Source organism: Protopterus annectens, chromosome 4.part0 (genome assembly GCF_019279795.1).
Source record: "Protopterus annectens isolate FY-2018-M chromosome 4.part0, PAN1.0, whole genome shotgun sequence".
In the NCBI taxonomy this organism is placed as follows: Eukaryota; Metazoa; Chordata; order Ceratodontiformes; family Protopteridae; genus Protopterus; species Protopterus annectens.
Window position 1 is genome coordinate 1,064,896,969 of NC_056733.1, and position 18,283 is coordinate 1,064,915,251.

The 18,283-nt window shown below is 45.0% G+C and overlaps 1 protein-coding gene across 1 annotated transcript in view; it reads right to left on the reverse strand.

The window, feature by feature from the left end:
• SPATA24 (spermatogenesis associated 24) overlaps positions 1–18,283 on the reverse strand; it is a 1,033,606-nt gene that overhangs the window by 576,720 nt on the left and 438,603 nt on the right. Inside the window, exon 3 of the mRNA XM_044068997.1 lies at positions 17,730–17,860. Coding sequence (XP_043924932.1) covers positions 17,730–17,860 — 131 coding nt within the window. The remainder of the gene's footprint in view (positions 1–17,729; positions 17,861–18,283) is intronic.

Sequence of the window (18,283 nt, forward strand, 5' to 3'; positions counted from 1 at the left end):
CTTCAAAACTAATTTAGCCCTGCAGTCCCTCAGGGATCACGGGTTAAAACCTGTGCAAACACTGCAATCTACAGAAAGGTGGGACACACCCAGACAGACAACACACAGAGTGTTGCCGTCAGCGGGCAACAACTTGTGGCCACACTCTGTGCATTTCCTGAAAACTTGTTTAGGCTGATCAGCCATAACAGTCTAAACTACCTACTAAACTACACACTTGAGGAAGGGGAGGAATCACTGACTAACTTTTTTTTTTTTTCTTTAAACTCTAAGTACTTACTATACCTGGAGCTCAGAGATCACAATGCTGAACACAAATGTGGCAAACGAGATCTGAGGGAAGAAAGGTGGTAGTGGTGTATTATGGGTAGGGGAGGAGCTTGCAGCTCAGAGCAGATGCTCGTGAACTTGCTGGCCAGATCCATATCCTACAAGTTGAAGACCAAATGAAGTCAACTACTTCAGATCGAACTATTTAACTAATTGACTGACTACATACTTGCATGCTCACACTCTGGTTGCTCACTCAAAATGGCACTCTTACTTGCATGTGCTCTGTATTTATATGCATGTGCTCACTCACTGGAAAGCTTTTTAAAGGAACAGAGGATATAAAGTGTACACACCCCTGTTAAAATGTCAGGTTTTTGTGATATAAAAAAATGAGACCACAATAAATCATTTCAAAACGTTTCCCACCTTTAATGTGACCTATAACCTGTACAATTCATTTGAAAAATAAACAAATCTGTTAGGGTAAAAAATATAAAAAATAAAAGACGTACAATAAGCTGGTTGCATAAGTGTGCACAACCTTAAACTAATACTTTGTTGAAGCATCTTTTGATTTAATTACAGCATTCAGTCTTCTTGAGTACACACACACATCAAAGAGACTCTCATTAACCCCAAATAAAGTTCAGTTGTCCTAGTAGGATTTTCCTGACATTTACTCAGTTACCTGCTACAGCAAAAGCCATGGTTCGGAGAGTGCTTACAAAGCATCAAAGGGATCTCATTGCTGAACGGCATCAGTCAGGAAAAGGGTACAAAAAATTTTCACAGCATTGGATATACCACGGAACACAGAGAAGACAGTCATCAAAAAGTGGAGAAAATATGGGACAACAGTGACGTTGCAAAGAACTGGACGTCCTTCCAAAATTGATGAAAAGATAAGATGGAAATTGGTCAGAGAGGCTGCCAAGAGACCTACAACAACACTGAAGGAGCTGCAGGAATTTATGACAAGTACTAGTTGTGTACTACATGTGACAACAATCTCCCGTATTCTCCTCATGTGTGGACTATGGGGTAGGGTTGCAAGATGGAAGCCTTTTCTTACACAGAAAAACATCCAGGCCCGGCTAAAATTTGCAAAACAGTACATCAAGTCTCCCAAAAGCATGTGGGAAAATGTGTTATGGTTTGATGACACCAGGGTTGAACTTTCTGGCCACAATTCCAAAAGTTAAGTTTGTCGCAAAAACAACTCTTCGCAACACCAAAAGAACATCATCCCCATGGTGAAGCAAGGTGGTGGCAGTATCATGCTTTGGGGTGCTTTTCTTCAGCTAGAACTGGGGCTTTAGTCAAGGTGGAAAGAATTATGAACAGTTCCAATTACCAGTCACTTCTGGCCCAAAACCTCCAGGCATCTGCTAGAAAGCTGAAGATGAGGAATGCCACTTTTCAACACGACAATGACCCCAAGCATACATCCAAAGCAAGAAAAGAATGGCTTCACCAAAAGAAAATTAAAGTTTTGGAATGGCCCAGCCAGAGCCCAGACCTAAATCAAACAGAAATTTGTGAGGTGACCAGAAGAGGGCTGTGCACAAGAGATGCCCTCACAATCTGACAGATTTGGAGTGCTTTTGCAAGGAAGAGTGGACAAATATTGCCAAGTCAAGATGTGCCATGCTGATTGAGTCCTACCCAAGAAGACTGAATGCTGTAATTAAATCAAAAGGTGCTTCAACAAAGTATTAGTTTAAGGTTGTGTACACTTATGCAACCAACTTATTGTATTTTTTTTCCCCTAACAGATTTGTTTTTCAATTGAATTGTACAGGTTATAGGTCACATTAAAGGTGGGAAAAGTTTTGAAATGCTTTATTGTGGTCTCATTTTTTTATATTAGAAAAAGTACGGTTGTGTACACTTACCATAAATGTAGATGTTCGAGTCTATTCACTGTTGCAGTCATTACATTTGGGTAATCTGCTAGCAGGTTGCCCTCAGTCGGCCTGAATAGCAAAGTCTTGGGTCCTGCATCGGTTGCTGTCTCCTCTTCCATGACGTCAGGTCGTCAGGGGTAGAAAACATGCAACTGATGCCATTTTATTCAGTTTTTCTTGCCCCAGATGTCAGGTGCCCCTCAAATGGGGAGCAAAATATATACACGCACACACACACACACACATATATATATATATATATATATATATATATATATATATATTTACAGCAAAATATATATAAATGCACTTTTAGCAACATAAACTTTACCTTCATCTAAAATCAAATACATCACAAAAGCTTTAGAATATAGTGAAGGAAAGAGAAGTTATAGGAAAAGGGGGATGGCGGGAGTGTAACCCGGACTGCGATAGTGAATACACTCGAACATCTACATTTATGGTAAGTGTACACAACTGTACTATGTTCTTCGTGTTTCACTGTTGCAGTCATTACATTTGGGTAGAATCCCAAAGCTATGGATGGGAGGATGGAACTAGATAGCATTAGGAGCGGCTATGAGGCCCTATGGAACTACAGTGGTAAAGCCTGCCCTGGATTTAGAGAAGAGAGGCAAATGATAATGCTTTGTGAAGGTATGAACAGAGCTCCAAGTAGCAGCTTCTAGAATGTCTTTGGTTGGAACTCCTCTGAGAAAGGCTGCTGAGGTCGAGGCAGCCCTGGTGGAATGTGACCCGATTCCCTTGAGCACAGGTTTAGCATGATGCAAGTAGCAGAAATTAATGCAGTGGCTTATCCACTTAGAAATAGTCTGCTTTGATATAGCCTTCCCCTCTAAACCCGAAGCAAATGCCACCAGTAGTTGCTCAGACTTTCTTAGAGATTTGGTCCTGTTTAAGTAGAATCTTAGTTGTCTGTATACGTCCAATGAATGCAGAATCTGCTCCCCCTTGTTCTGCGGATTTGGGTAAAATGTTGGCAGGTGAATAATTTGGTTAAGAACCACACTGGATACCACCTTAGGCATAAAGGAAGGATTGGTCCTGAGGGACACCCTGTCCGGGTAAAATGTAATAAAAGGCTCCACCACCATGAGGGCCTGTAGTTCTGAAACCCTTCTTGCTGAAGTGATTGCCAAAAGGAAAGCTGTTTTCCAAGATAAAAACTTTATATCTGCAGTAGCTGCTGGTTCAAAAGGAGGCAGGGTGAGTTTTTCCAGCACAAAATTGAGGTCCCATGCAGGAGTTGGTGATCTTCTGGGAAGCCTTAAATTTTTGGCCCCTCTAAGATACTGTTTTAGCAAAGGATGAGAAAAGATGGGAGGCTCTGTGTTGTAATGAGCCAAGATGGCAGAAACATGGATTTTTATTGAAGAAAAAGATAGTCCCTTGTCAAGCATCTCGGTCAAGTATTGTAAAATCTGAGGGATATTTGGTTTTGCTGTGCCCGTTCCATGTGCTTGGTTTCAAACACAGAATCTCTTCCATTTATCAGCATAAGATTTTCTAGCACTAGGCCTTCTAGCTTCCAAAATGACATCCATCACAGATTTACTGAGAGGTGTTGTTTGACTAATTACATGATCAGCCATGCTGCAAGGTTCAGAGTTTGGAGCTGAGTGTGCAGAATTTGATTGTTCTGCTGAGACAGTAGATGAGGTATTTGAGGCAAGTACCAAGGAGGGAGTAGAGACATATTCCTTAAAATTGGGTACCAGTGCTGGTGAGGCCAGTCCGGAGCAATTAGGATCATTTTTGTTTTTTCCTGTCTGACCTTTAGTAAGACCTTGGAGAGAAGAGGCAGAGGAGGAAAGGCTTAAACTGATAGGGTTTTCCAGCTGAAGGACAGGGCATCCACTTTCTATGCTTGTCTGTGATAAGTCCTTGTGCAGAATTTGTCCAGTTGATAATTTTGGGAGAAGGCAAATAGATCTATGTCTGGGCTCCCCCATTTTTGTGTTACTATGCTGAAGATTTGTGGATCCAGTTTCCACTCATGCGGGTCCATAAGGTTTCTACTTAGGTCATCTGCCAGAGTATTTTGTTTTCCTGACAGGAATTGAGCTTGAAGATGTACTTGGTAAGTCAAGGCTGTGTTCCACAATGCCATAGCTAGTCTGCAAAGTGGATAGGAATGTGTACCCCCCTGCTTGTTTATGTACCACATAACCGTGGCGCTGTCCGTCTTTATCAGTAGTTGTCCTGGATGAAGTAAGTCCTTAAAGGCTGTCAGGGCATTCTGAACAGCTAGCATCTCTTTCTGGTTGATATGCAGATGCATTTGTTTTGGGCTCCATATGCCCTGAATGCATCTCCCCGCCAGGTGGCCCCCCCATGCATAGTCTGATGCGTCTGTAGTTAGGGTTTGGGTGGCAGGGGGTACAGTGAATGACAGTCCTTTGTTTTGGTGACATGTCTCTGCCCACCAAAGAAACTCCTGTTGTAGGTAGGGAATGAGAGGGATCATTGATTCCAGACTGTGACAAAGTTGACTCCATAAGGTTTTTAGGTACCATTAAAGTTTCCTCATATGTAGTCTTGCATATGGAATTAGTAGAATGCAGGATGCCATGAACCCCAAAGCCTGCAGAATTTGTCTTGCAGACAACTGGGTTTTTGTTGTCATCTGTTTGAAGTATATAGTCAGTTGCCTTTGTTTGTCTGCCGTAAGGTAAGCCATCTGGGCAGTTGTATTCAAGCTTGCACCCAGGAATGTAATTTTTTGAGAGGGTACCAGTTGTGATTTCTTTTTGTTTATTGTGTACCATAGGCATGTTAGAAGCCTTTTTACAAATGCCAGATGCTGAAGAAGAATGTCTTTGTTCTCTGCTTGAATGAGACAGTCGTCCAGATAAGGATAAATTTGTATGCTTCTTTGTCTGCAAAATGCAATTACTGGTGCCAGGCACTATGTAAAGACCCTGGGCGCAGTAGACAAGCCAAAGGGCAGTGCAGAGAATTAGAAGTTATGTACCTACCATAACGTTCCATGTTAGTTGTCTTCTCTCGCCTTCTTTCTTGCTGGATGGGTTCGGAGCCGATCCTCGGCTCCGACTCGGCACTTGCTTTAGCTTGAGAACTCCTTTTACCAGCTCGAGGCAACCCTATATCCCATGATGCAAGGCGGAACTACCTCAGATCTCGTTTGGTAGCTAACCTACCCTGCTAAGGACTAACCTAACATATTTAGGAAACCCAAGTTCATAATAAAGAGTCCTCTAAAGAAGGCTCAGGAGGAAACAACCTGATAGGAACTCTTCAAGATCTGTCCAGGCCAGGGGGAAGGAGGGAGGGACGCAAGAAAGAAGGCGAGAAGACAACTAACATGGAACGTTATGGTAGGTACATAACTTCTAAATGTTAAGTTGTCAATCTCGCCTTCATTCTTGCTGGATGGGACCGTCCCTAGCACCTGTATCCCGGGTGGCTCAATGGAACAGACTCTTGAGAACTGTGGAACCAAAACTGGCCCTGTCTCTGGAGGCCAAGTCTAATTTGTAATGAGAGACAAAGGTATGAGGAGTGGCCCAAGTAGCTGCTGCACAAATGGTATCAATAGGTAGTCTATCCTGAAAAGCTGCAGAAGTGGATAGACTCCTGGTTGAGTGTGCTTTCGGTTTAGAAGATAGTTGCTTGCCTCTGAGAGAGTACACATAGGAAATGGTGGAAGACAACCATCTGGATAAGGTCACTTTAGACACTGGGAGACCTATCCTGTTTTCTGCATAGGAGACAAATAATTGGTCCGATTTCCTGAATTGTTTCGTTCTATGCAAATAGTACCTGAGCTGACGATGGACATCCAAAAAATGAAGCTTTTGTTCAGCTCTGTCAGAATAGTTTGGGAAAAAGACTGGTAGATCTATGGATTGATTAATATTGGTTTGAGACACAACTTTGGGGAGAAAGGACGGGTTCGTTCTTAAGGATACCCTGTCCTTATGAAAAACCAAGTAAGGGGAACGGATGCAGAGAGCTTGAATCTCGGAAACCCTTCTTGCTGAAGTGACAGCCAGAAAAAATATAGTTTTCCAGGTCAATAATTTCAAAGAACATGAACCAGATGGTTCGAAGGGAGTTAACATCAAGGATGCCAACATTAAATTTAGATCCCATTGCGGAGGAGGATGCTTTATCGGCTTTAGGAGAAAAACTCCTCTCAGAAAGGCCTTGCATAATCTATGAGACATAATGTTATTATCATGCAAGCCAACATGATACTTGGAAATAGCAGCCAGTTGAACTTTAACTGTAGATGAAGAAGATCCTGACTGAAAAACCTCAGCCAGGAAATCTAAAACAGAATGCACAGGAGCAGTAAAGGGATCAATATTCCTGAATTTGCCCAAATAGAAAAAGCATCGCCACTTGCTAGCATAAACAGTTCTGGTGGACGACTTTAAAGAAGACACTAAGATGTCTCTGACTGAATCAGAGATCATCGGAAGCCTGGCTAGGGAAGGAAGTGGAGCAACCAAGCAGTGAGGTTGAGAGAATGAATGGCCCGGTGCTGTTGACCTGACTGGTGGATCAAGAGATCCGGAACTGGGTCCAGATGCCAGGGCTGCACCAGGAGGTGACGATGCAGAGACGGAAACCAAATTTGTCGAGGCCAGTAAGGGCAATGAGAATCAACTTGGCCCTCAAAACGGTGGCTTTCTGAATGACTTGTGGAATCAAGGGAAAGGGAGGAAAAGCGTACAGAAGTCCCCAGGGCCAATCCTGGGTTAGAGAGTCTCTCAGGGGTTGGCCTGGTAGGGGAAAGAGGGTGAAAAAATCGGGGCACTTGTTGTTTTGGGGTGTAGCAAAAAGATCGCAACAAGGTGTGCCCCACTTCAGAAAAATCTGATCCACTACAGATTGAGAGACCACTCGTGAGGCATGAGAATGGATCTGCTCAGCCTGTCCGCCAAGAGGTTGGACCTGCCGGGATGTGCGTTGCTATCAGAAACCGATGAGAGGAGATTGCCCATTGCCAAAGTCTGAGAGCTTCGACACAACGGATAGGACCTGGTCCCGCCCTGCTTGTTGATGTACCAGACCACGGACATGTTGTCCGTTTGTACTGCAATAGTCCCCGTGGGAAGAAAGTTGTTGAGGGCTTGCAACGTTAAAAGCACCGCTCTCATCTCCAGGACATTTATGTGCAGATGGTATTCTATGGGTTGCCACTTCCGTGGACCATCCTGCCCTGATAATGCCCCCCCCACCCGATCAGAGAGGCATCCGTAGTAACTGTGGCAACTGGAGGAGGGGGAACAAAGGGTCGGCCCTGATGAAGAAGAGGGGAAGATATCCACCAGTTCAGATGAGTTCTGCACGATTGTGTGACTAAGATTTCGTGCCTCATCGGAAGACTGTGGAATGACCACTGAGTGAATAACATCCACTGCAGAAGACGCATGTGGAAGCGAGCCAGTGGTAGAAGAACAATGGCCGCAGCCATAAGACCTAGAACCTTTAGTATCAATCTGGCTTTGACCTTGCTGCTCTGCAATAGAATCCGAACGAATTTTTGGATGTCCAGAATTCTTTGATCTGTTAGTCTGGCTAACATTTTGACGGTGTTTAATTCTGCCTATAAAGGTGATAGATTGGCAAGGCCGCAGAGAAGATTTTTCGAAATTCACTGAAATTCCCAAACTCCTGCAAAGCTGCAGAGTGTAGTCTCTGGTCTGAAGAAGCTGACACCTGGTGGTGGCGGAGAGGAGCCAGTCGTCTAAATAAGGAAACACCTGGAATCCTTGACGTCTCAGATGAGCTGTGAACACTGCCATGCATTTGGTAAACACTCTGGGGGCTGAAGTGAGGCCAAAGGGCAGGGCTCTGAATTGGTAATGACTGGTCCCTAGCCGAAAGTGGAGAAACCTTCTGGAGCGCCTGTGAATCTTTATGTGATAGTACGCGTCCTGAAGGTCTATAGAGCACATCCAGTTGTCCTTGCCCAGAAAGGGCAGAATGGACTGAAGCGTGACCATCCGGAATCTTGCCTTCTTGACAAATCTATTTAGACTGCTCAGGTCTAATATTGGTCTCCAATCTCCCGTCCTTTTGGGGACCAGAAAGAATCTCGAGTAGACGCCGGATCCTACTTGGTCTGCCGGAACAGTCTGGACAGCTCTTTTTCCTAGGAGCTTTGAAACCTCCTGTTCTGCCAAATCCCTTTGACCGGGTGAGATGTCTGGAAGGGATTGTTGAGGTACGGGATACCTTTCGGAGGGGATTTTGTAACCCTCGGATATGATCGACTGTACCCACATATCTTGTGAAAGGGAATGCCAGGCTACTGGGTACAGCGAAATCCTTCCCCCGACTGCCTCCAAGGGTGGACAGTCGGGCAACACCTCAGGGGTGCTGAAAGGGCTTCTCAGGAAGAGACTCCCTGTTGCCCTGGTTCTGAGGACCTCCCCTGCCTCTAGGGCGGCGTCTATTATTGTTACTCCCTCTGCCTCTGGGGTAAACTGACCACGTGTGTCCGGTGTAGCTCCTTGGGCTTTGGAACCACATCTTCCCTCCCTTCTGACCCTTGGGATATGGTCTAGAAGGGGTGGAAAAATGGACTCCAACGGCAGAAAGAGTTTTACCGTCCTGCTCACACCTGGTCAAGGTATCCTTCACCTGAGGTCCGAACAAAGCCGAACCATCAAAGGGGGTATTGGTGAAGGGCGCCTTAAAGGGGTCCGCAAAATTACAAAGCCGCATCCAGGCTTGACGTCTAAGAGCCACTCCTGTGCCTGCGGCCCTGCTCGCTCCATCGGCCGCATAGGATATGAGCCACATGGAGGAGTTGGATAAGGAATTCAGGATTGCTAGCTGTGAGGCAATCTTTTCTTGAGCCCCAGCAGCAGAAGGATCCTGGACCACTTCACCTAGTTCCTTGAGAATATCTCTTTGAAGCCTGGTGAAGTGACAAAGGTAGTTCAGCGAGCGATAGCAAAGGTCGCTGAAGAAAACATCCGCTTTCCATACCTGTCCATGGTCCTAGAATCCTTGTTAGGAGGATGGACAGGTACTGAAGGATCCAAGTTCCTTCTTAGTGGCGGCCGCCACCACCATAGCATCCACAAACGCCCTTGGAAAGAAACTGTTTGTCCATAGGGGCTGTAATAAACTTGGATGGCCTCCTGGGGACAGGTTCCACAGAATCTGGAGCTGCCACGCCTTCGAGCCACTACCTGCATAAGTGGGTCGAAGGCGGAGACACCCAGGAGGTGGAGGGTCGGGATCCAAAGCCTCCAGGTATACCGACTCATCCTCGGAGGGATCAATGGATGGCCAATTCCCCTCTGTTTGAGGAGCTCAAGGATGTCTGAAAAGGAGACATCCTCAGAGGGGATCGGGGAACCCTCCGACTCATCTAAGTCGGTATCAGGTGTAGTAGACTCAGGGAGTCTGTGTGTTTCCTCTTACGTCCTCTTCCGAGGGGTTCACCTACAGGATCAGGAGAAACTTGGAAGAGGAGGAAATTCCCAATGGGGAAACCTGGGGCGATGGATCCCTGGGCCTGAGAGCAAGAGGCTGGCAAGAGGTGTCTACAGGCACGAAGAGGGAGGAGCTAAAGGGATGGACCGTTGACCTGGCTCAGGAGCCAGGACACTCCTCATCACCTCAAAGGCTCCCTCCCGGGAGACCGGAATATCCCGTTCGAGGAAACAGGAATTCCGGCTCCACTGAGAGGGAAGGCTCGAGGCGATGTCGGTGCCGAGCTTACCAAAGCGAAGCCCGAGAGGGAGGCGGGTCGGACAAGGGTCCGATGCCACTAGCCCCTCGGAGCCGACCAGGAAACTCGGCGACGGATCCCTCCAAGGAAGGTCTCATGGAAGAGATCGGAGCCGAAGGCAGCGGAGCCGAAGAGGGATGTATCGGCTCCGGCGCCAAACAGTCGCTGTCCCGAAGCTCCGGCTCCGAACTCTGGTGGGGAGTCGGAGGAGGAAGTTCAAGGGGTAAAGCAATAGCCGAAGTCTGCTGAGATGGGCTATGGAGCATTTGGGCCAGTGCCTGCGACTTTAACAGCCTGCTTACCACCCTCTCTAAGTCGTGGTCAGACAGCCTGGAAGATCTCGAAGATCGGCTCCGATGACTCCGCTCCGACAAAAGAGGAGACCCCGGAGCCGAGTGGATACTCTCCAACGAAGGGGACCGAGATCTCTTCGACGAAGTCATCGGAGCCGAAGTCCCCTGAATTCCAGATGGAGCCGAAGGTTTCTCGGCTCCGATACTGGATAAGGTGTCGGCTCCAGCCGGAGCCGACAAGGCAACAGTAGATTGGGTGTCGGAACCGATCGGTGCCGAGCCCACTACTTTAGAAGCAGAAAGATCGGCTCCAGCCGGAGCCGGAGCCACTGGAGGAGGCTTAGATACTGTAGCCTGAACCTTCGGAGGCTTAGAAGGTTTACTGGACCCTGTTTTAGAGGGAGAACCTTCTGGCTTAAGCAAGCCACGGAGGATCAATTTATTCCTCCTTTCCTGCAGGACTCTCTGGCTAAAAGAGTGACACAAAGCACAGGAGTCCTGCAGGTGCAAAGGCCCCAGGCAGTAAACACAAGAAGTGTGACCGTCTGTCAGAGACAATTTCTGACAGCACGAGTCACACTTCTTGAAGCCTGAGACCTTGCCTTCCTTAGACATAGTCCTAGAGGAAGAAAGTCACACACACCCCAACAATCACACAATTAATCCCCAAACACACAGACACACAGGTAGGGATTAAGCAAGGGGGTCTAGGCCTAACTGAAAACTCTTTTAGAATTATAAAAGAATTTAAAAGTTTTTAACTATAAGGGAAATAGGGTGGGCTGTAGAAACACTACACACTATAAAAAGGGGAATAAGGGAGAAATAAATCCCTGACTAAGCTTTCTGAAAATATCAACTTACCTCAGCTGGCAAAAAGGAGACCTCTTTCGCTAAGCGGCAAACGAGATCTGAGGTAGTTCCGCCTTGCATCATGGGATATAGGGTTGCCTCGAGCTGGTAAAAGGAGTTCTCAAGCTAAAGCAAGTGCCGAGTCGGAGCCGAGGATCGGCTCCGAACCCATCCAGCAAGAATGAAGGCGAGATTGACAACTTAACATTTGGTAATGCATAAAACCTGTCTTGAAGCGGAGATATCTTCTGTGCGATTCCCTTACTGGGATATGCAGGCATGCCTCTTTTAAGTCTAGAGTCACTAACCAAGCGTTCCTGCCCAGCATAGGCAGTAGCTATTGTAAAGTCAGCATTTTGAATTTTGGAATGTCCAGGAATGTGTTCAAAATCGATAAGTCCAGTATTGGACGCCAGGCATTGTCTTTTCTGGGTACCAGGAACAGTCTTGAATAAAAACCTTGTCCTTTTTCCTGTTCTGGTACTGGTTGAATAGCCCCCATATCCATGAGGGACGTAACTTGTTTCTGAGCCTCTGCCCATTGATTTTGTGGCAGATCTGGCCAACCGTTTGGAATTCGCAAAGTATGGAAATGAAATCTGTACCTCTGGGATACTATGTTTAATACCCACTTGTCCTGAGTAATTAACTGCCAATTTTGAGCATGAAGTGCTAATTTTCCCCCCAAGGGGGCTGCCAAAAGATAAGTGCTTGGTGACGATAGAGGGAAGTCATTGAGACTGCTTACTGTAGGGTTGTGCTTTGTTTCCTCCAGATTTGGAGGTGGAGGCATTCCATTGCTTGGACCTGTAAGAACCCTGTGATTGGTATCTATAGCCTTTTGAGTGCCTGAATTTGCCTTGAGAGGCTCTGTTGGACACAGGAAAGTACCAGTTTTTAGTAGGCCAGTGCCTACTCTATCTGGGTGGCTGCACTTGTAAGACATCTTTTACAGTTTGCATAGATTTAGCTTTGTCTTCCATTTTCTTTAAAACCTCTTCTGTCTTATTACCAGAGTATCATGCTGTAAAGGGGCATACAACAATTTAGCCTTAACAAGATCAGGCAGATTTTGCTCCTTGAGCCAGGCATGCCATCTTATCACAGATCCAGTAACTGTGGCCCTGCAAGAGGCCTTCAAAGAATCAAAACCACATTGCAAAGTATGTTCTCCAACCTGTTCTGCTGCATGCAAATTTTCCTGTAATTCTTTATTTTCCACACAATCAGAAATCATCATCATTTTCTGATTCAATAAGCCCATAACATGCTGTTGATATTTAAGCATATGAAACTGGCAGTTTAAGGCCCTAATTGCCAAGGTTGCAGACATATAAACCTTCTTTCCCCATCTATGCAGCGCCCAGGAGTCTCTATCAGAGGGGGTAGGGTTTTTGGCTGTAGAGGCCTTTACACCTTTGGGACCCTGTGAGATAGTTTCAGGGTCAGCAGGATTTTTGAATAGAAATTTGTGGGAGTCAGGAACCCTGTAATATCTGTCTGGCTTACTAGGAGCCGGAGGAAGGGAATCAGGAGCCATGCTTGATTCCGAAAACACATCATCAACAATGTCCAATACAGGAGGTATAGCCAAAGGCCTATGTTGAGGAAGAAGAAGGAAATCCCTAAGCCTCTTTTTAGATTCAGAGAAATCCTGACTCTCCCAATGAAAATGTTCCCTTAAAGTATGCAAGGTTTCTCCAAAATAATAATCCTCAGCAGGAGATGCAGATGGGATGGATTCTTCTGCATCTGAATCCTCATAGGGTGGTATAGAAAATTCCTGATCAGAAGAGGAATCAGAAGAAATAGAAACCTGATCTGAAGATTCATAATCAGTGTCTTGCCTAGGCCTCTTAGCAAGGGGGAGGGGGGTTGGGAACCCCTGATCAAAGTAATTAAGTCCTCAGCCATTTTGATCATCTGTTTTTTAGGCATAGGGGCCTGAGCACGTGGCTCATGCATCAGTTTTTTAGACTTAGAAGATGTTTTTGATCTTGTTTTTGAGGCTGGCGTCGGTTTTATATAAAAATGTTGAGGCCTGAAAGCACCCTCAGAAGCCCGTGCCTGCTCAGCGGCTCCGGACCCATCCAAGGGAGAGACATCCGTGGGTTCAATACTCTGAGAACCTCGCGGCATACCAGACTCCGCATGGGTCTCGGTAGAGGCCTGCGACTCAAAAGTAGTTGGTATCAGGGGTTGCGAAAGCGCCTCACTGAGTATTGGCGTACCGGCGACTGGCTTAGGAGAAGCTTCTTCATCGGTTTTGGACCTCGACGGTCTGTCTCTGTCTTTTTCTTTGCGTTTTTTGTGAACTCCTGTAGTCGGATTGCTAACAGACGACATTTCAGGGTAATTAAATCTGGATCCAAAATATTTTGAAGCAGGATTTGGCCAAGGAACTCTCCAAATCTGTCTTGGAGTCCATGTCTATGGAAGACTACAAGAGGTCCTCTTCACAGGGCCACTCTTATTATCCATTTCCAATATATTCAGGGACATCAAGGCAAAGGTTGCTGAAGCAAATATGTGCTTTCTAAGCCTGTCCAATGCCCTGTCCTCTCTATTAGGGAGATGGACTGAGGAGGTCTGTTCTGCTAGCCCGTTGTTAGTGACTGCCACCACAACCATAGCATCAAAAGGGACTCCTTTGCTACAATGATGTCTATCCTTCAGCGGTGACAAAATTTTATCTCGGCGTCAGGGAACTGGTTCAACAGAATCTGGTTCCTTCCATGCTCGGCAAGAGATTAAAATCAATAAGCTCATCTGCCAGGAGAGTCAACCAAGATGTAAATGAGCTGAACCCAAAAGCTTCCAGAAAAACTGACTCCTCTAGAGAGGCAGTGTCTGAAGATCATCCACCTTTTTGTTTAAGAATTTCCAGGATGTCTCTGAATGAGACGTTATTCAACAGAGATCTGGGGGATTCTTCCCCTTCATTGGAGTCAGTATCTTTGGTAAGATATTTCATTGGGGAATTTATGTGTTTCCTTTTGCATGTTCTCTTTCAGGGAACCTCTTCAGTGGGATGGTCTGGAGAGGTATGTGAAGAGAGAGGAAGTTCCTTGATGGGGACTGTCTGGATTCTAGATGGTATCAGCTGTCCCTGTGCAGTACGCCTGACAAGATCAGAGCTCGGACTCAAAGGGGGAAGGGATGTATGATCCCAGGATGAAAGAGTAATCGAATCTCTCAATCAAGAGAAAGCTCTCTCCACCACCTCGAAGGCAGACAGAACGGGAGAAGTTTTAACTGGCCGCACTGGAGCTAAAACCCTTGAAGCTATCGAGCTCTGACCTTACCTGGATCCATGCCTTAAGGAAGGGGTCGGACCCGAACTGTCCAACACAGAAGCTCTGAGGTGCAAGGACGGATCCAATAACATCAGAGTGGAACCCAACCCCCCCCCATCAAACCAGCGATGACGACTGAGCTCCAAGATTTGTCCTGATCCAAAGGAATCGGAGCAGAACTAGTCAGGGAAGCCATCGGAGTCGAAGACTTAGCCATCTTCATATCTGATACTGACACTCTCGGGGCTCTCGGATCTAAGGGCTTTGAAATTATGGGATAGATAGGAGAAGGATATATCACTACATGAGAAGTGGGTGGGAGGCTTGCAGATTCGATGGGAGACAGAGCCAGAATAACCCCCATTTGAATCTGAGCTCTGGAGAATTTCCCTCATTATTCTATCCACACCAACTTATGACAGACTTCCAGAGGATCTAATGGAAGAGGTGGTTGATTGGGGCCTAGACTCTCTCTCCTCAGAATCCCTTGGGGAAAAGGAGAATGCATCTGAGGAGAAACTGATTCAATGGTGAATCCGGGTGAGTGGGTTTGAGGAGACTTAGATGGAATAACAATCAGATCCGAGGGCATGGGATTAAAGTGTTTTTTTCCTTAGGATCTTTTGAGAGGGCTCGGACAAAGACAGAGCCAATGTAGTAGACGTCAGAGAATGGGTGGGGGATCTTTTGCAAGATTCCTTTGACTGTGAAGAAAATTTCACAGATTTACTGGGAGTTGGACACTGAAGAAGAAGAGGAAGAGGGCCACAGCATACCCTTAACTGGTGACTTATTAAATCTGTCACTAAGTGCTCTCAAATTAAATGCAGCACATTTCGAAGTATGATGCTCCAAGGCAGTAGAAGCATTCTCTGTGGACATTAGAATTGGGAATCTTATGCTCATAGGAACTGCACTTTTTAAACCCTGCTGTTTTATTATGCCATACTGAGAACAGGCCTTTAAGTGTGTCTGTGGGGGGGGAGGGGGGGGACAGAACAAAAGGTAAAGGAAGAAAAAAAAAAATATATATATATATATATATATATATCCACACACGGATTCACTTTATAACCTCGAAATGCTGAAATATCGAATTTCAGTATCTCAAGACTATAAAATCGAATCCACAAAACACCGACAAACAAAAAAACGCGAAACCACATAACCGAAAACACCGCACACACTACACTAAACATACAACACAACACCCACATCACAACATAAACAAAAAAAACAACACACATACACAACTCACACACACCCCTCCTATTTATATATACTAACTCTGAGATCACACAAACACAACACAAAAGCTCACTCACACACGCACATTCTCCAATCCCTCACACACACTCTTAACTCCCACTCAAAACCCTTACAAAACACTCACTTACCTGACATAACACCTACATCCAAACACGGCACTGCGCACCAACAAAACACAAACCCGGACATTACGTAGCGCAACTTCATAACCGCGAATTCGACATATTTTCAAGATATGTCAAATTTGCGATTATGAATGTTCGCTATTTGTAACATTCGACTTTATAGCTTCGAGATACTGAAATTCGACATTTCAGTATTTCGATGTTATAAAGTGAACCCCCACACACATAGATATAGATAGATAGTAGACTTCAACAATGGTAGAAAGAATACCCTCTAAAGGGTAGAAAGGTTAAAGAGAAGAAGACCGGTACCAGCTATATTACGTTAGAAAGTACTAAATAGTACAAAAAGTTATAAAGTGAGTAATCAGGAGAAAAACCGTGCTTATATAAGAAATAAGACACTGAGGAAGTAAATGGAGTATAAAAGATAAAAGACAGGTAATTACTCACAAAAAAACTGCAAAAACTAGCCAAAGTAGCTCTCAGAGAGGGATCCACATCTGTGCAAGATGCTGGCAAATGAGATCTGAGGTATTGTTAGCTGACTGGGGAATTATGAGTAGAGGCAGGAGCTCCAGAGTTGGAGCCAAATGTTTAGTGTATGCAGCAGAGTCAGATCCGAGGTCAGATCTGATACCCACACATTGAGGAACAAATGAAAAGGACAATATGAGATACAAGGGATAATTAGGGATCTGGTAGACAGTAATCTGGGAACATTTGTAGACAGTAATCTGGCGTTTGACCAACAAGTGGCCAAGATATTAAGAAAATCATTCTATATCACCCAACTCATAAGCAAGGGTATGGCATCCAGGTCCAAGGAAGTTATAGTATCACTCAACTCAGCCTTTATCAGACCCACCATGAGTACAATGTACCTAACCAGGCACTTACAACAGATGGAACACCCTCAAAGGTTCCTCACCAAGGGACTCCAGGTCTATAAATACTATGTCCTACACAGAGCACCTTAAGGTCCTAGTCCTGCACACAGTTCATAGGTTCATAGGTTCATAGATTAGTACTAGGCTAAGTGCCCTGCCCAAGCCAGCCAGGTAAGCCCCCAATTATCCCTTGTGAGACTCAAACCCTGCACCTCATGTTTGTAAGGCAAACACCTTAACCATGATGCCACCCTCCCAACCTACAAGTTACTGAGAGTCGATTTATGCCTATCATATAAGGCATCCTCAGATTCAGATCTGATGGATCTCTTGCACATCTGCAAGACAAACAACACCAGAAACACTAGATCCAAGGACCTGAACTCTGCCTGTGGTGTAAACAGAACATGCTGAAGCTAGAGCCACATGTTTCTCAAAGGATCCCTGCAGTATGGAATAAGCTCCCAATCTACACGAAGCAGAGTTTATCCCTGACCCTATTCAAAAGAAACACTGAACATTGGATGGAAAATCACAAATTCAACCCCCCACCCTCTCTTGCCTCCATGCCTCTGATGGACAGAGGGTCGACAGTAAGTAAATTAATACCCAACTAACATACCCCCACATAAAGCTTAGCTATCATTTTACTAACATACCCCACCATATAAAAGTCCAAGGAACACAACTGGGTTGGGTTGTACGGCTAGACTTGTAAAGACCCTGGTGATCATTAGCCTAGTACAAACTCATGAAAAGTTTAGCAAAAATAGCAGATACCAAATATTAGTCACCAACTGATTAAGTTTTTGCACTTAATTGTCCTTAGCACATCTGTAACAAAACTGTGCGATGTAACCAGTTGACTAGATCATGATGGCTGTACAACATTCATAAACAGGCAAGTGCAAACCTCAGGGATGCTATGTCCTAGCTCTGTAATAGCAGGAGTAGTGATTCTGACTAGAACTTACCCGGGATATCATAACATCTACTGTATATGACAGTGATCGGTGGCTGGCAGACAGCTTTATTTAAAGCTCATTCAAATAGTAAATAATTATAAAAGATATGAGTGCTTACGCTTTTTCAAAGGCCTGCTTCTCCCTTTCAAGCTGTCTTGTTAAAATTTCAACTTCTCCAAGGGCAGACTGAAGTTTCTCTGACTCCCTAGCCAGTATGGCTTTTGTTTTAGCATGTTCTAGCTTTTCATCCTAGAAAAAAAGTTATTTTAACATTTTGACTCATGGCAGAATTATTGGACATGTCGAACAAGGAGCATGGTTCTATCTAGGATGTATATTGAATAATATATGAAAAGATCGTGGTTCCTGGAATGATACATGCACTCCAAGATGATAAGCACTGCACATCAATCCCAAGAACAAAGCTCTGACACAGGTACTAGTGCAAAAGACAAGTTACATTAGCTACAATATGTTTCCCATTGGGAAGCTTTTCCATGTCACAACAGCACTACAGATAAAGAAATGAATTACCAACAACTACAGAAATATTCTAAGACTTTGTGTTAGGGTTTCAATGCATATACAAATGCTTCAAGTAAAGGCTTGCAAGAAAGCAAATCACTTAACCAAATAGTACTCCAGGGTCGCCACTGAATGGGGAAGCATGTG